The 17,620-nt window shown below is 36.1% G+C and overlaps 1 protein-coding gene across 1 annotated transcript in view; it reads left to right on the top strand.

Annotated features, from left to right (window-relative positions):
- LOC139709632 (integrin alpha-8-like) overlaps window positions 1–16,777 on the top strand; it is a 67,981-nt gene extending 51,204 nt beyond the window's left edge. The window contains exons 16-29 of the mRNA XM_071621591.1: window positions 314–369; window positions 1,065–1,219; window positions 1,757–1,885; window positions 2,639–2,703; window positions 3,506–3,653; window positions 5,261–5,344; window positions 6,173–6,252; window positions 7,208–7,291; window positions 7,684–7,789; window positions 9,040–9,207; window positions 12,670–12,939; window positions 15,128–15,229; window positions 15,476–15,607; window positions 16,406–16,777. Of these exons, the coding sequence (XP_071477692.1) occupies window positions 314–369; window positions 1,065–1,219; window positions 1,757–1,885; window positions 2,639–2,703; window positions 3,506–3,653; window positions 5,261–5,344; window positions 6,173–6,252; window positions 7,208–7,291; window positions 7,684–7,789; window positions 9,040–9,207; window positions 12,670–12,939; window positions 15,128–15,229; window positions 15,476–15,607; window positions 16,406–16,495 (1,669 nt within the window). The 3' untranslated portion in view covers window positions 16,496–16,777. The remainder of the gene's footprint in view (window positions 1–313; window positions 370–1,064; window positions 1,220–1,756; window positions 1,886–2,638; window positions 2,704–3,505; window positions 3,654–5,260; window positions 5,345–6,172; window positions 6,253–7,207; window positions 7,292–7,683; window positions 7,790–9,039; window positions 9,208–12,669; window positions 12,940–15,127; window positions 15,230–15,475; window positions 15,608–16,405) is intronic.
- The last annotated feature ends 843 nt before the right edge of the window (window positions 16,778–17,620 follow it).

Here is a 17,620-nt window from a genome sequence, read left to right as displayed (position 1 = left end):
GCTTAAATCTCACGTTTCTGCTATTGCAAATTAAAAAAAAATGACGAGAAGGACACAGTTTGTTTTTTTCTCATTTTCAAAAAAGCGCGGAAATTTTAGGGCAGATGTGTTTGCAAGGCAGTGCTGCTCTAGTAATTGTAATGCTTTGTTGATGCAACTTGTAGACTTTTGTTTGTGACAAAAATGATATCGTGTGGCACTGAGGTGCAAAATTTGTTCATAAACCAGTTTTTTTCGGACTTTTCGCCCCTTGCTGGATTGCTCTTCCTGAATTTCGCGCTCATATCTGTTCTTGTTTGTTGGTCCCACGTAGCTTCAACCTGTCGGTGTGTTTGACGTATTCCGGCACCAGCGTACCCCCGACTCTCGGTAAGCTATGCCCGCACCGATGGAGCCCTGTCCTTGCACCTCTACTTTAACACTCAAGAGGGCGTTGTCTCTTTCTTGAGTTGATACGACCACAGCTGGAGCTCCCGCCTTTTCTTTTTCTTTTCTTTCCTTTTTTTTTTTTGGGGGGGGGGGGGGGCAAATAAAAAACAAACAAATGAAATATTCATTATTCTATTACTTATCTTCATTGCTATGTTGGTTTATGAAATACAGTAAATAGGGATCGACTTGATTTTTTTTTTTATCTTTTTTTTTTTTTTTTTTGGGGGGGGGGCTTTTCTTTCTTATTTTATTTCCTTTTTGGTGTAGTTTGTGTTGCGCGCCAGTCGGGTGCTCTATGGGTCTTTGCCTGTCACGTGTCGATGTACTCCTTTACTGTTTCACGATTGCTTAGAAGATGAAAAACAACTAAACAAGCGAACAAGTCAACACAAGCACAGAACACCATGCATTCTGTGCATTGCACCTTTGTTCACTCATTTCTACTATTCTGGCGAAGACAGAATTGGAACAGAAGAAATGCAAGACAGATATTATTATAGTTCACATCACGCAGTAGACGCTTTGTGAAAGAATAAGATGCTATAGTTCGTGTTAACGCCTCTAGTATTTCCAGCTTGTGGTCGGTGTGTTGAAACGGATTTTGTCTGTGTTATTTTGTTCTGGCTGTTCAGATTTTAGCTACACCATCCAGCTGGATTACACGCGGCCAACCCTGCAGAGAGTCCTGTTTCAGCAAGTCGGGGGCACTGACGCCGCGTCCCTAAGTAAGACTGTCTCCATGCAGAGCAATGTCAGACAGTGCGATATGCTCGTTGCCTACGTAAAGGTAAGATTCACAGATGTCAATCAGAGAGGTACTTCATAGTTATGCGTCAAGCTTTGCCACTGTTTACGTTTGGTTACGTTAACTGGTTGAATATCTTTCATCATCTTCAAACCTCTGCTTTGAATTATCTCTTGATTTTATTCTATAAGCCTTGTCCACCTAGGACTACTTAGCACAACAACATCGGAATTTCGGAGTCTTGATATTAAACACTTTGTTCCAAGTTCATCGTGTCGCTTCCGGCAACCAGGGGTAGCCTGGTGGTAGTGTCACTGCCCGGAAAGCAGTAGATGTACAAGTGTCGATTCTCACTGGTCCCTTTTCCGACATGTTTGTTAAAATGTTGATCAACTTTTCCCGATCTTACAAATACATTTGTACAGAGGAGACAATTATTGATTTAAAGCTTCCATAGCACAAAATGATGATATTTTTCTTTATAACGTGAATATTGATAGTAAAGTCCTGACTTGTCGTTCCCAATTTTCATTCCAATTGTCTGTTTCCTTATTTCTCTCGCCCCTTTCCATCACCAAGCCCTCCATTGTAGACAAACTGTCCCCCGTTGGTGTGTCTCTTAACTTCCGCCTGGCCGATGAAACGCCCTCTCCCGGTGAAATCCTTCCAATCCTCGACGAATCGATAACCACATACGCATCAGTGTCGGTAGGATCCATTTTATTCCACGTCGTGTAAAATGATATAAAATGATACTGCAAGCAAATCAAGTTTTAAGCACGGGTTAACCCTGAAAACAAATTGATCATGATCATGATAACGTCTTAATCTAAACGGGATTCCTTTCGTCCGAGAAATAATATGATAACAATGCTCTGTAATTCAATTCAATTTAAAACAATCAACGTATCAAACAAATTGTGTCTTGACATGACCAATAAGTTTGAATGTCCCATGTCCCAGACTATTATCTGAACTTCATGAATAATGATGATCATCATCACTTAATTGACACTAACGAACAACAAGACGCAAAAAATCTAAAGACGTAGCAACGTAATAGAAATAAGAAATTGTGTTCTCATATTTGTGGAAATAGATTCAATTGAAAAAAAAAACAATACAAAACTTAAAGTATTATTCAAATATCTATAGTTTACATATTACATGTTTTCATTCTACCCGGGTTTTTTTTTTCAATGATAATAAAAATTAAAGTAAATATTTATTTTAACCAAACTAAAAAGCTTGGAAAATGCTAGGGTCCCGAAATAAAGGTTTAATTTTTTTTTTTTACTTTTGTCATGTTTTCGATGCTTTGTTCATGTTGTTATTGTTGGGGTTTTTTTTTTTTTTGCTTTTTTTGTTTGTTTATTTTTTGCACTTTTGTTTTTTGCAGAATACATTTATAACCATACTTGGATGTATCTATTTTTTCTCTCCGGACGTGACCTTATACAGGTTCCAATTCAGCGGAACTGTTTGAATCAGACATGCGTACCTGATCTTAACGTGCGCGCCACCACGTAAGTCATCATGATATCTGCCTACCACTGATTGTTTGTCACTATCACATCACCACAATAAACGAGGAAAGAAAAGAATTGTCATTTTCTTTGTGAAACAGCTTCATTTTCGTGCGTAGAAAGGTCCCAATTATCATGAATCCTCGACCACTTACCATAACACCTCTATAACTAATGAAGAATTTAAATGTGAAAACAGATCATATCCATTTCCATCACAGTTTGAGAACAGAGTTGCCGAATAGAAAAAATAATGATTAAGATGTTTTGAATTGTATCTCCATTAGTATTTCTTGTTATGTAACGAGTGAATTATCACTGATTTTTTTCCATGCAATGATGACCTTACTTTAAGAAAATAGCGTTTGTCTGTTTTTGCATATATTATATATTATCATTATTATGATTATGATTATGATTATGATTATTGTTATTATTATTATTATTATTATTATTATTATCATTATTATTATTATTATCATTATTATTATTATTACTATTATTATTATCATTATTATTATTATTATTATTATTATTATTATTATTATTGTTATTATTACTTTATTACTTCAGTTCTCATGACAACGTATTATTACTACTATTAAAAGGTTCCACACTTATATTCTTCTCAGTTTACTTTGTTTTACTATGCAATTTTTTCTGTTACCAAGGAAAGTGAAATGTCAATGTTCTTTTCGGAAAATGGAATAAAATTTGAATTGAATTGAATTGAATTAATCATAACAAATTATATCAGACTCAATTATGTGCCTAACATGATTTCTTTCGTAATATCTCTCAGGGACACGACAGCCCTGGTGGTCGGCCAGAGCGAGTCCGTGTACTTCAACGTGACGATCTCGAACACGGCCGAGGACGCCTACCTGTCTAAGCTCACAATCGCCATCCCCCAGGAGCTCCAGTACGTTGGGTTCACCCGAATACAAGCGGTAAGCTCTCACCCACTGTGGGTAGATAATTATAAATGTTATGTTATAAACGTTATGCCCGCGTAATTTCCGAGATCATAATCAGAAAAAAGCGCGTAAACCCGACTTTGGCAATATAACCTTCAGTTTTCTAACAATCATTTTTTTTTCTTAATGCATGATATTTTCCTTGCAATGAAGAAGGGTGAATTATATACAGTGCACTCCCGTTATCACGAACATTATTATGAATGCTCGTTCCAACGAAATAAAAATTCAGGTCTAAGGGTTACCATCTATGTACAGTTACGGACTGTACTGTTCGGCTTTGACGAAATTTCAATATAACGAAAAAAACAATCAGTCCTGAGGACTTCGTTATAACTGGAGTGCACACACTGTAGCAATTTAAAGTTTAGCATTCAATGAATTCGTACCTGCCAAAGAAAAAAAAATCTTATATGAAATTAATTATGTCTTTCGTGATGACTTATCACTAATAACATTATTAAAAAAAGAGTCAAAAAAGACTTACAAAGGAACAAAAGTTGGAAAAAGAAGACGATGAAGATTAAATGATAACAAAGAGAGAAAAAGATAGGAATGAAGAAGGGAAGAAAAGAGGGCTGAAAGGACAGAAGAGTAGAAAAGAAACATAGAAGAACAATGATATTACTTAAGTGGGAAAAAAGGAAGGAAAAAGATAAATAGATTGAAAAAAAAAAACAACTGAAGAAGATTGAGGGAAATAAACAGCGCCATCCTCCGTCCGGTCATCAGATGCTCATCTCTACATGAATGAACATGATGACACTGGTGATACTGCTTGGTTACCGGTAACCATGGTGGAGCTTTCGATTCTTTATTATTTCCTTTGAATGGTTTTTGTGTTTTATGTGCGACTGACACTATTTTGTTATAGTTCAATAAAAGAGAATGTCATTAACATGCATTAATAAATTGAAATCGAGCTATCAGATGTATTCTCTTAATGGCAAAAGGACATGTTACCTGTAATAAATCATCATGTTTACTAATACATGTAACATCCCATGTACTATCTTAGCAATTGGCTACTTCGTAATATTCTTTGTCGGGTCGTTATTGAAACCCTTTTCTGTACAGCGAAATGTATACAGTTTCAAGCGACATGCATCTACCTGCTGAACTATTAAGTTAATGGTCTACCTATGGAGCTACAAGCTTCATGGTCTACCCATCTTTAATTATCATAGCAAGTCAATTAATACGTTTAATAACCAAAAAGGTGTCATGTTGCCAGATATTTCTCTCTCATGTGATAACAGGCTTTCTTTCTGTTTTTATCTTTACATTTCATTCACGAACACACCTATTCTTGTTACTACTACTACCATTGTTATTGCACTGTTAGTTACTATGATTATTATCATCATTATTATTCTAATGATTATGATTTTTATAAGCATGTGTTCATTATTATGATTAACATTAAACTACTACTACTAGTAATAATAGTAGTAATGATAATGACAATACAATGTTATTATTATCATTATCATTATTATTATCATTATCATTATTATCATTATTATCATCATCATCATCGTTGTTATCATCATTGCCATTACTGTTGTTATTGTTCACAGGACCAGATTGTGACGTGTACAAGCAACATACAGACGTCGGAGATTGTCTGTGACGTCGGCAATCCCTTTGCGGCGGGAAGGACGGTGAGGCGTCCACCATGCGTACTACCATCTTCCCTCACTTCCTCTCATCTTCACCCTTTATCTTCCTGTTTTTGGTCCTTGGTCTCAACACATCAAACACCACCTCCCCCCTCCCCCCCCCCCCCCTTTTTCGTTTCATGATTATACCCGTGACAGTTGTCCGGCGTTGTTTGAATGCGTTTTTGTTCTAATACGCCCTATTTACCCTTTGCAAATGAAACAAAAAACCCAGCTTTAGTGCTTCAAAATAGTTCTAAAGTGTGAGTTACGGATAGAAACAACCAATGTAGAAATGCAAATCAGCAAAATACGTGTTAGGTATTGTTAAGTATACAGAATGTGAACAATAGTTGTAATAAAATTTCTAGAATAAACCGTCTACAGTTATGGTTTATTGAGAAAAATAGTGATATCTCCTTATATTTTAGGCTTTATTGTGAATTTGTTATATGTTATAATGTTTTGTGATACAACTGATCTACATGTATATGCATCAAAATAAAAATGTTATAGCTCGAACATTTTTGAAATCACCGCTCCCAATGGTAAATGATACCTTTAATATATAGTTTGAGTTCATGGTTGCTTCGATTATCTGATTGCCATCCAATTATAACATTGGACACAATTGAAGTCCTTTTTGCCGACAAACTTGCTACTGTCTTCAGGGTAAAATGATAAACAAAATAAACAAACAAAAACAAACATTTTAGAAAACATATAAAATTATGTACATGTATATTGTGTGCTATATGCTGACGAGTAAAAATTTGTCGCTTGTGTAACTGGTATGTTGTTTCAGCGTCTTCTTTTTGCTTATCTTTGCAGATTATTCTGAGAATTCAGTTCAGCAGCGACAACCTCCCAGGAAACCGAGACAATATCAGTATTCGATTTGGGGTCAGCAGGTACATGACAAAAGATAAACCCCCTGCAGGAGATTGCAAAGAAATTGATGATGATGATGATGATGATGATGATGATGATGATGATGATGGTGATGATAGGAATAAATCACAATAACAATGATAAGATTTATAGTGATATTGATAACGATAATGATAACGTTACATACGTATCAGGATGATAATGGTAATTGTAATAGTCATCATGATATATGTCAGTTATATTGTCATGATTATTGTTACCATTATCATTTTAATCACTACTATTTCTATGATGATGATAATGATGATGATGATGATGGTGATGATGATATAGTATTATCATTATCATTATTCTTTTTATCATTATCATCATCATTATCATCATTTACTATCATAATGTCTTTAGCAGAAGTAGTATTAGTATTAATAGTAATCGTAATGTAGAAGGATAGTAGTAGTAGCAGTAGTAGTAGTAGCAGTAGTAGTAGTAGTTGTAGTAGCAGTAGTAGTAGTAGTAGTTGTAGTAGAAGTAGTAGTAGTAGTAGTAGTAGTTGTAGTAGAAGTAGTAGTAGTAGTAGTAGTAGTAGTAGTAGTTGTAGTAGAAGTAGTAGTAGTAGTAGTAGTAGTAGCAGTAGTAGTAGTAGTAGTAGTAGTAGTAGTTGTAGTAGTAGTAGTAGTAGTTGTTGTTGTAGTAGAAGTAGTAGTAGTAGTAGTAGTTGTAGTAGAAGTAGTAGTAGTAGTAGTAGTAGTAGTAGTTGTAGTAGAAGTAGTAGTAGTAGTAGTAGTAGTTGTTGTAGTAGATGTAGTAGTAGTAGTAGTAGTTGTAGTAGTAGTAGCAGTAGTGGTGGTGGTGGTGGTAGTGGTAGTAGTACAAATAAGGGATAGAAGCAGTAGTAGGTGTACATCAGTGCTATGGTCATCATTACGGTAAACTCGGAGATGTGATTTCGATGTAATTGATGTTCTCACCATACAGTGTTGAAGGCGAGGCATCTACGGCAGATAATGAGTTCAACGTCACCGTAGCAGTTAAAGTCTCGGCCGAACTCTCCCTCTTCGGGTAAGACATCCATTCACCATTTTGTTCACCAATGTATTTGTGTGCATGCGTGTGTGTGTGTGTGTGTGTGTGTGTGTATGGGGATTTGTATAAGTGTGTATAATGTTCGGTGTAGGTTTCATATTATATAACAATGATTAGAGTTTGTATGCATTACGAACCTTTACTTGCACTAAAATGATGCTCCAGTCTGCCTTGTCAGATTTTCCGTCCAGATTTGGTCCTAAACATCTCTGTGCGTTTCTGAATATTTCTCTGTAACTTCAGATAATGTTATATATAATAATAATTATGAAGAAAGATGCTTTAAAAGATGTAGCTTTTGTCTAGCTAGTTTTCGTTATACGTTTATAACCTTTTCCTTTCTGTGTTCCCTTTCTGTCTCCTTACAGCGTTTCGAATCCCGAAAAGTTAATTTACTCAGAGAGCGAATTCCCGCTCTCCCGGTACGTGCAGTATGACACGGATATCGGCCCGGAGATTACCCACGTTTTCTCGGTGAGTTTATGCAGTCACCCCGTTAATAGTCCCACACAGTCATGCGTGTTGAATGTTCTCTGTAGATGTACGTAGTATAGAAAAAGTAAAATCTACGAAACACATGAAAGGCAGTGTAAACCTTGTGCTTGTTATCTACGTACGCCAAATTTGTTCACTTCAATCTTGGAATATAAGGTTAAATTTGTGCGCGCGTGTGTTTGTTTGTGTGTGTGTGTGTCTTTTGTTTTTGTTTGTTTGGTTTTTTTTTTCATCAAAGTCCCCCACAGCTCTTAACCACTTAAAAATTGTTTTTTTTTCTTTTTGTTGTCAGAATCATATTCCTTTTTAGATTTAAAAGGAAGCATACCCATTTTTCAAACTAATATGGTATACAGTTTGTATATTAAAAGAATACACTGAAAAAAGTGTATGATTGTTGAGAAAATGTCTGCTAAATTTTATCTAAGAATGTCTGATTTTCTAATATTCTAAAGACAAAGAAGGAGAAAAGGTTATGGGTTATTCAAACGTGTCCATGCTCATACTCCATATAAAATTATTTTTCTTGTTTCTTTGATGTTATTTGTTTTATTGGATTTACAATTGTCCGTATAATATCCCCTCGGACCATTATTTTATACGAAGCTACACATTAGAATGACTGTCTGTTGTAGTTTCATGTAATAGTCACACGGTATGATTTTTATGTGTGTGTATAATATCTACACACACACACACACACACACACACACACACACACACATATATATATATATATATATATATATATGTATATATATATATATATATATATATATATATATATATGAAGAGTTTGTTTGCAAAAACCGATAAGTCCATATTTGCCAAATGGAGATATTTGCGATTAAAGGTCAAGCAAAATAAAGAGAATAATAAGAAAATTTTGGCTTCTTTTGACCATAACTTCAAAAATGTACCTTTATGATTATGGAGTGACTAATATATAATTTAAAAAGTATTATTTTGTACTCTACGACAGAGACCGTACTTCAAAATCTTCAAAAATGGACTTATCGGTTTTTGCGAACAAACTCTTCATAAAAATACGTATGTTCTTTTATTCATGATAGCCTTCAAAATCAATGAATACATTAATTACCGTGAACTTCCCATAAAAAAATATGGGACTCCGCCCCCACCAATGATAGCTTGAAATGTATTTTGTATAAATCGTATATAGTCGAAAGTATACTACAAGTATATATCTGTTTGTCTTTCGACCATAGCTTTATAATAATGGCCCCAGCCGAGTGGGCGACACGAATGTCACGTTACTATGGCCAGTCCGCTACGATAGCTCCCGGTCTGAATACCTTCTGTACCTGATCAGTGCCAGCGTGGATACAGGTGAAGAATGCACTTTGGATGGCAAGTGGAATCCGGAGAATATCAAGGTGCGTAATCTTTTAATCATTTTCTCTTTCATTATCTGTATCCCTCTGTACCTTTCTTCATCTATGTATGTATATATGTACGTACGTACGTACTTATGTATGTATGTATCTATCTATCTGTCTATCTACTAATCTTCATCTATCTATCTATCTATCTATCTATCTATCTATCTATCTACCTACCTACCTATCTATCTATCTATCTATTTATCTGTCTATCTATATATCTATTTAGCTATCTATCTAATCGATCTTCCTCTATCTATCTTCATCTATCTCTCTATCAATCTATATTCATCTACATGTATCTATATATCTCTGTCTATCTATCTATCTCCATTTATTTATCTATCTGTCTATCTATCGATCGATCTATCTATCTAAAAAGAAGAAGAAACATACAAACATTTATTTTTACACTTGTGAGCATGTGAAATTAATCTGGGAATTATGTGAAAAAATGGATAGAGGATGTTGATTCAAAAAATTGTACTTGGGAAGAAATTCTGTTTGGGAGGAAGGAGGATAATAGGGGAAAACACCAGTTGTTATATCATATTTTAATTTTGGTTAAATATTTGATTTTTAAAAGTAGAGAATATAGAAAGCCGCCTACATAATTATAATGAAATAAAAAAAATGATATTTTAGAGGATAGATTTGAGGAAAAGAAATTAGCATCAATGAGAGGAACTTTAACCATTCATTTCAGTAAATGGGAAAATTTGAGAGTAAGTATGGAAGGACCCGGAGCCAGATGTCCACGGGGAAGGGAAAAGGGAGGGGAAGGGTAGTTGGAAGAGGGAGGGGGGGGGGGGGGGGGGGGGGAGGGGGAGGGGGAGGGGTGATTTTTTTTTGTTTGTTTGTTTTAAAGCATATTTTATTCTTTATCAATGGGAAACATAATATACAAACAAATTTATACAAAATTCTCTGGACCAATTTCATAATCGTTTTCGTCAATAACCTCAATTTAATACATTTTGATACACTCTGGTACTTTTTTTTTCACAATCCATATACCCAGTCCATACACACATCTCGTCTTTTCTATTTTTACATTGCTAATCCCTCTTTCTCTTTCTTATTTTATTCCTTCATTACATTCCAGGTGTTATTAACTAAATCACTAACTCAAAAAATAATTTCTTTTCAACGTTCATTCAATCCATTGATTGAAGTTTCATCCATTGATCATTGGAGTTTTATCCATTGATTGAAGATGGTGAATAAAGGGAATATCGATTCCATTTGGTTGTATATCGATTTTATTTGGGTGTATATTGATGTGTTGAATATTCTTATTTTCTTATGAATGCACTTCATGATGAAAGTACAGCATTTAGTTTTAATGAAAGTAAGTAAGCAGTGTATGTTGTTTTGTTTTTGTTTCGGTGCATTGTATATTCTTTACGAATGCACTGTTTCTGCTGAAAGTACAGCTTGGCTTGATTTCATTTTAATTGTGTTTTGTTGAATCGTGGATTCAAGGGTGGGATTTCACGGAGCATGCGAACGATTTGCGAAGGACGCGAATGACAAAATCCAACATTCGGAAAAGTTTTTCTCCGAATGTTTTCCGACAATGAAGCCGAAAACTATTCTTGCGCAATTTGTGCGAAGTTTCCACGACGTATGTGCGAATGTCGTGTGTATCATTGCTAAAGTACAGCATGTTACGTACACGAAGAACACGCGACGGAAATGCGAACAACGAAAAATTTTCAATAATCATGGGAGAAAATGTACCCAAGGAGAGGTGGAAGCTGTCTTGAGTTGAATTTTTTTCTTTCCTCTATTTCTCCTTTCTTTTTCTCTCATTTCTCTATCGTGTGCTTGCCTACATTCTTTTTCTTAATACCTATCTCCACTATAGTAAGGAGCATTTGATTTTTTTTTTCAGTTCCTCCGACACATAATCTCTATAGTTCAAATGAAATTTTACATAGTTAAGATATATTCTAAGTGTATTCTGCGATTTTTTTTGTATATCAAACATCTCTTTATCTTTGCTAGTCTTTAATTTCTTTTGTTACTATAGTTGTTAATAATTCTTTGATGTTCAGATGTATTCTACAATTTTTATCTGCAGAAAACGTATAAGTCATGCATCACCCAAACGTGCGCTAAACGTTCGCGGGAATGTCTCAAAAGGTACGCGAACCGTTTGCGATTACGTCGTAAAATGATCGGAAAAACTTCGCAGATTTCGCGTAACATACGCGAGACATTCTCCAAAGATTCGGAGTCTGTTTGGGGTTTCACGAACATTTTGCGAACATCGCGCGTGTCTTGCGATGGTCTTGCGCATATGACGAAGCTTTCAAGACAATTTCGAGAACAATTCACGAGCAAATCACGACCAAGTGTGCGGAAAAGGTTCGCAAAAAATTTCAAACTTTTTTGAAATTCTCGCCGAAGTAAAAACGACATTCGCGAACAACTGACGACGCTTCCGAACGCTCACGACCGTTTGGCGAACTTTTGCAGACTAAAATACGAATGCTGGATTTTGCCATTCGCGTCCTTCGCAAATCGTTCGCGTGCTCCGTGAAATCCCACCCTTATACATGTGATTCGATTTATCATGAAATTGTATTGAATATGGAATCAATTAAAGATTATGTAAAAACAAAAGTCTATCTATCTATGTATTTATTTATTTATCTATCTATCTATCCATCCATCTATCTATTTATCTATCTATCTCAACCCATTATTTACAAATGTGTATGTATGTATGTATTTATCTATATATCTATTTATCTCTATCTCTATCTATATATCTATCTATCTATCTGCCCATCTATGACTCTGTTTCTATCTGTTTCCTTTCACTTTATTAGTTGCTTGTAGCCGTAATCACTGTTGTTATGCCGACGGAATCATTGATTCCTGCGTTGGTGTCCGTCTATACTGCTTGAAGGCGTTTTTTTTTTTTTTTTGTTTCCCTCAAAAGTCAACCCTTACATGTAATAAGAAACGTATGCATAAACTATGAAGATAAATAGATAGATAGATACATACATACATACATACACATACATACATACATACATACTTACATTCACACATATTTACGTACATATATTCACACATACCCACATATATTTATAACACGTACATACATAGGGCCTACACATACCTACATACAGATGATGTTATTAGATGAAAATATTTATAGTCATAAGACGTCTCTTTCTCTCTCCTTTATGTATCATAATATTAATTGAAGGATAGAAAAAGAGAGAGCTTGTTTGTATATCTCTGCATATGTATATATGTGTTTGTCTTTTTGTATGATGTATATCACTAGTTGTTCAAAAATCTGTTTAGTCAGAGAGCAGCTGCGTTATCGTTATTAAACAAAAGTAGTCTTATCTTCGAAAAGAGCTTAACTGATAAAGAATCAATCACCTCATTGTATTGACCGATAATTTTTTTCTCTCTCTCTTTATCCAGACGAGCAATGAGACCACTCCAGCGGTGGCACCAAGTGGTCGCAAACGGAGAGCGACATCCGACGCCACTGTTCCCACGGCAACGGATGCCCCACCCTCAACGGTGCCTCCTGACAGAATCAAGAAGGACATCGCTTGCTCGGGCGACCAGCGTCAGTACTGCCAGACGATCACCTGTCGGGTGGACGGGCTGGGGGCGGGTAACAACGCGGTGCGGAATAACGTGATCATAACGGTGCGATCCCGAGTGTGGACAAACACCATGACGCGGGTAAGATCTCGCCATACAGTGAGGAGAAAAGTTCGGTGATACTTAAAGGGATGGTATAGTTTTGGTTGAGATGGGGGATTCAGATTTCTGCGACATGATTTGAACTGCTTATGGAATATTAAAGAGCATATATACAATTCACAGAGGAATTCAAAGTTTATTTTGATGAAAATTGGTTTTGAAATGGCTGAGATATCGAAAAACAAAGTATTTAAAAACAAGGTGCATCTAATGGAAGGTTAGTTCCACGTTAGACCTCTATGTTTTTGGATATCTCAAGTTGAAATCCTGACTCCCCCATCTCAACCAAAACTATATCATCCCTTTAAAAACCTCGTATCATTCTCGGCAAGATGCAGAATGAAAGAGAACCGATACTGCGTCTTGTGAGGGCGTCTCAATTCGTAATAGATAAACTTTATAGCAGATGCAGTCGTTGTCTTTAACACCAATGGAGCTAACCTGTATCGCAAATCGTGCATTATGTAATTTATCTGTGTATGCATAATCAAGTACTTACCTGTAAACGATTTTTGACGGAAATAAGGGGATTAGGAATGGACCTGCATTTAAATTGTTGATGAAATGTCTGGCTTGATAAAAGCCCACTTACTTCATAACAATAATGTGTCTATGTCTCATGTATTTATGTATTTGTACAGGGAAATGAAAACGTGACTGCAAGTACATTAATTCATAATCAAAATATTTCGCCGGTACGGATCTTCTTTTTTTTTTTTGCACTTTTTTTTAACACGAATGTCTGTGGCACAACGCACTTTATATAACAAACTGCATCACATACGCATAATGAAATTTCGATTTGTGCGAGAGTTTATTTATTATTACTGTATTATTTACTGCAATTATTTCCTTTATTTGCTTTCTTCGTTACGACAAGATCGAATGAAAGGGGGTGATGAGCGGGAATGTTTGACTTCTATATTTCGAGGATTCACCACTAGGCGCACAAATTGTATTTATTACAAGCATTAAAACACATAATTATATAGCACATGTCGCACCTCATTGCACACGAATTACACAAGTTACAGATGTCATTTTTAGGTGGCTGCCGTGTGAGTAATCTAGGACAAGTTTACCCAATGTGCGGATCGAGTGAATGCAGCATTATTAGAAGGACATATCGGTGAAGTTTGAGAACTATCGGTTCAAACATCAAAAAGTACAAAGATTCAGTGCTGCCATCGCTGGGAGAGAAAACTTCATAATTACATGACATCACTGCAGGATAACGATATACAGAAAATTTAAGAGAATTCAACAAAATTCAATTTCTTTTAGGATGAAATGTACACCCACCCTCGATTTGTAACTGACACGTGAAAGGGTTAGATTGCTTCCCCTGTTTTCTTGAAGAGGTATGTTTATTTTTTTTTTTTCATTTTTAAAGAAATACGAAAACATGCTGAATTCTGTTTAAGTTTTCTTTATATTGTTGTCCTGCAGTGGCGTCGCAAACTGTTGTACTCTTCTCATCCAGTGATGGCGGCACTAAAACTTTAAAAATTCAAAACTTTTGAACAGAATTTCCGATTTATCTCAAACTTTCACTGATGTACAAAGTTTACCTTAGACACGATACCTTAGATGTATACCTCAGACACTTAGACACGCATTACCTAGGTACTACGTGTCTAGTCACATAAGTGACTTCTTGCGTCGACCAGGAGATCGTTGATTCGAGACAAACATGATTTTGTTGTTGTTTCTAAATCATGGCTTCTACCATACCCTGAAAATTGGTGCTTATTTGAATATTTCTACAATAGATGTATACCAAATGCTGTGGATAATCATTTAATAGTCAGTGAAGGGCAATTTGTTAATCATTTGCAACGAAAACAACTCGACGGAAGAGTTCATTAATTTTAATTGTTCTGATGGTTTCACTTGGGCTAACGATAGTACACGGGTATGCAAAATTGTATTTACTTTTCCAAGTACTGTATGATTGACACAAACATAATATACCAACAAGTCGACTCTGTCACATGCAAGTGGGGCCTAATGTGTCGACAACGTCAGTTGCCATCGCATGTAGCAACCTAGTATGGGTGTCCGCTATAACGAGGTTTTTCGTCATAACTATAAAAAAAAAGTATCTCTCTACAAAGGGTTTTGTCTGTGTTAACAGAATTGTCTCTTCATTATCTTTATTTTTCAGAGAAAGCTGGAGTTATCTGTGTTCGTCACCGCAGAGGCTAGAGTTCTGAACGTGCCGTATGAAACGTCCTACACAGTACCAATAAACGTCACATCAAATCAGGTATAACAGCTTGGGTCTCTCATCATCTAATTTGCATAGATAACACCGACCGATAACACTGCAAGGGAAGATGTGATCAACTTTTTTTTTTGTTAAGTTGCTTAAGTCAGTGATCCGTTCTGTGAGTGTTTTGATTGACTAAAAACCATCGTGAATTATGGATTTGTTAGTCTTAAATCTTACGCACTTAAAAAAAAAGAGTCAAACGAAAAAAATGTTAATTTTGTGATATTGCTCTGTTGCTAGGTGAGAACTGAGATCGTACCGCAGTTTCTGGTGGAGCTGGAGGAGAAGAAGGATATTCCTCTCTGGATCTATCTAGTCTCAGCTCTCAGCGGCGTCCTGATTCTCATCTTAATCATCGTCGTGCTACATTTTGTAAGAATCTCGATCACTCTTTACTCCTGTGTTTGTTTGCTTATTTGTTTAAATGTTCTTATATGTATGTATGTATCTATGCGTGCTTTTATCTATTTATTTATCTATTTATTTATTCATTTATCTATCTATCTTTCTATCTATCTATCTATCTATCTATTTATATCTATTTTTCTATCTATTCACTTGTTTTTAAGAAAAATGCTTAGACGTTGAAACTTGGATAGAAGGTAGTTTGAGTAGTTTCTCTCTTTTTTTCTGGCCAACGAAAATATCTTTCAGCTTTCGCGGCGTCCAGAAATTCTGAGACTGTATAGGCCTATCCTATGAAGGTGGTATGTTCGGTGAAATGGTAAAAAAAAGTGAAATGACGACGATATTACATTGCGTGAAATTTTAGGAGAACATCGCATAATCCGGAAGTCCAAGAGAATCGGGGGATATACTAGTTGTCACAGACAGTGGGCTCTGGCTCGTTCTCCGTGAGCATTACAAGTACCAATTTGAATAGCCATGCCCACACCCTCGGGCTAGGGAGGGGAGGGAGGGGAGGGAGGGGAGGGAGGGAGGGAAAGGGAAGGACTATGACCATGTTCATGTTGTCATCCAAACACAAAGCAATTTCCACTGGTGATAACGTCAAACATTTTGCCCCTTTTTTATTTCCTGTGAAACGCTCAAGATGACGAATCAAGTGCCTTGCTGATTGCCCACATTATGATATCGGATGTTTTTCTCAGTCAACGATGAAATGACTCTTTTTAATGTTGTTTTATCACCTGTTTTGTTTTCTTTCAGGCTGGCTTTTTTAAGAGGAAGAAGCTTCCAGCAGAGCAAAGAGAACTCCTGAAGGGCAACGGGGAGAAGAAAGACGCTGACGAAAATTGAAGCCATGGACGCCATTTTGAGTCATATCTTGGCGTGCCTGAGGCCGGGAAGCATGGACATTTCAAAGTCAGATCAAGGAGGTTCTAGGCGTACCTAGTACCTCCTTGGTTTAATAGATAACGCCGCGGGTGCGAGTATCCAATCGCACTTTGTTCACCTATGGCGATTTATCTTGGCACAGTACTCGAATAACATTCTGTATTACGCGTATCGATTTGGTTAATCATTGTTAATGGGACCAAATGCGCATTTTTTTTTTCGCGTATGTTTGTCCGGGTCTTTTTTTTTTGGTATTAGATATTTGCCAAATGTCAGAAATCGGCATTCTTTCTTTTCTAATTTCCACATTTCTCGGATCACAGATCATTGTCCGTGTGTCTGTTGTAAAGTGTGTGTTGTCACAATATTCCTATTCCTTGTGCCTGTTTTATGTCTTTTGGCGTACAGACTTATCCACATTTGAATGATACATAACAAAGAGAACTTCCAATCGCATTTTTAAAATCGTGTTTATCTTTTTTTTTTTATTTCCTTCCTCTTTTTCAGGTTGGAAAGGGCAGAGTTTGCCTACGAAATTTTTACTCACAAATCGTAAATCTATTCACGAAAGGGGCAAAGTTTTATTGCATGGCATTTGACTCCGACATACTTTTAAAGTTTTCCAAATTTAGGCATTTTCTATTTTTACGTGGTTTGTACATGGCAAAGAAGATTACACTTATAGATAGCAGGATGTCACATGATGTGATGTAAAAATTAATGCTTTAAGGCAAACATATCTGTGGTGTACCTGTGATATATTTGATGTTTATTTTGCTGTGATATCCAATGTACAAAGAATTTCCAGTGTGGACAATAAAGTAATTAATCAATCAAATGCCGACATGGGGGAAAAGATCAACGGGAAATGAAAGTTGAGAAGGGGGGGGGGGGGGTCTCCCCCCCCCTACCGCCTGTCCCTTTCCCCTTGCACCTCACTATGCTGTTCACAAATACTGCCACAATCAATAGTAATCACCGTGTGCCTTCAGGTACTGAGTATTACACGATGTTCAATCATTTCTACCGTATATGGATTTCTTACAAGACCCAGTAGGCAGAGTTTGCCTACGAAATTTTTACTCA

This window comes from Diadema antillarum, unplaced genomic scaffold, assembly GCF_040938485.1.
Source record: "Diadema antillarum isolate AM-2024a unplaced genomic scaffold, OU_Dant_1.0 seq00001455_RagTag, whole genome shotgun sequence".
Classification (NCBI taxonomy): Eukaryota; Metazoa; Echinodermata; class Echinoidea; order Diadematoida; family Diadematidae; genus Diadema; species Diadema antillarum.
Note: the sequence above shows the minus strand (reverse complement) of the source record. Positions and strands in the feature narration are given on the sequence as shown.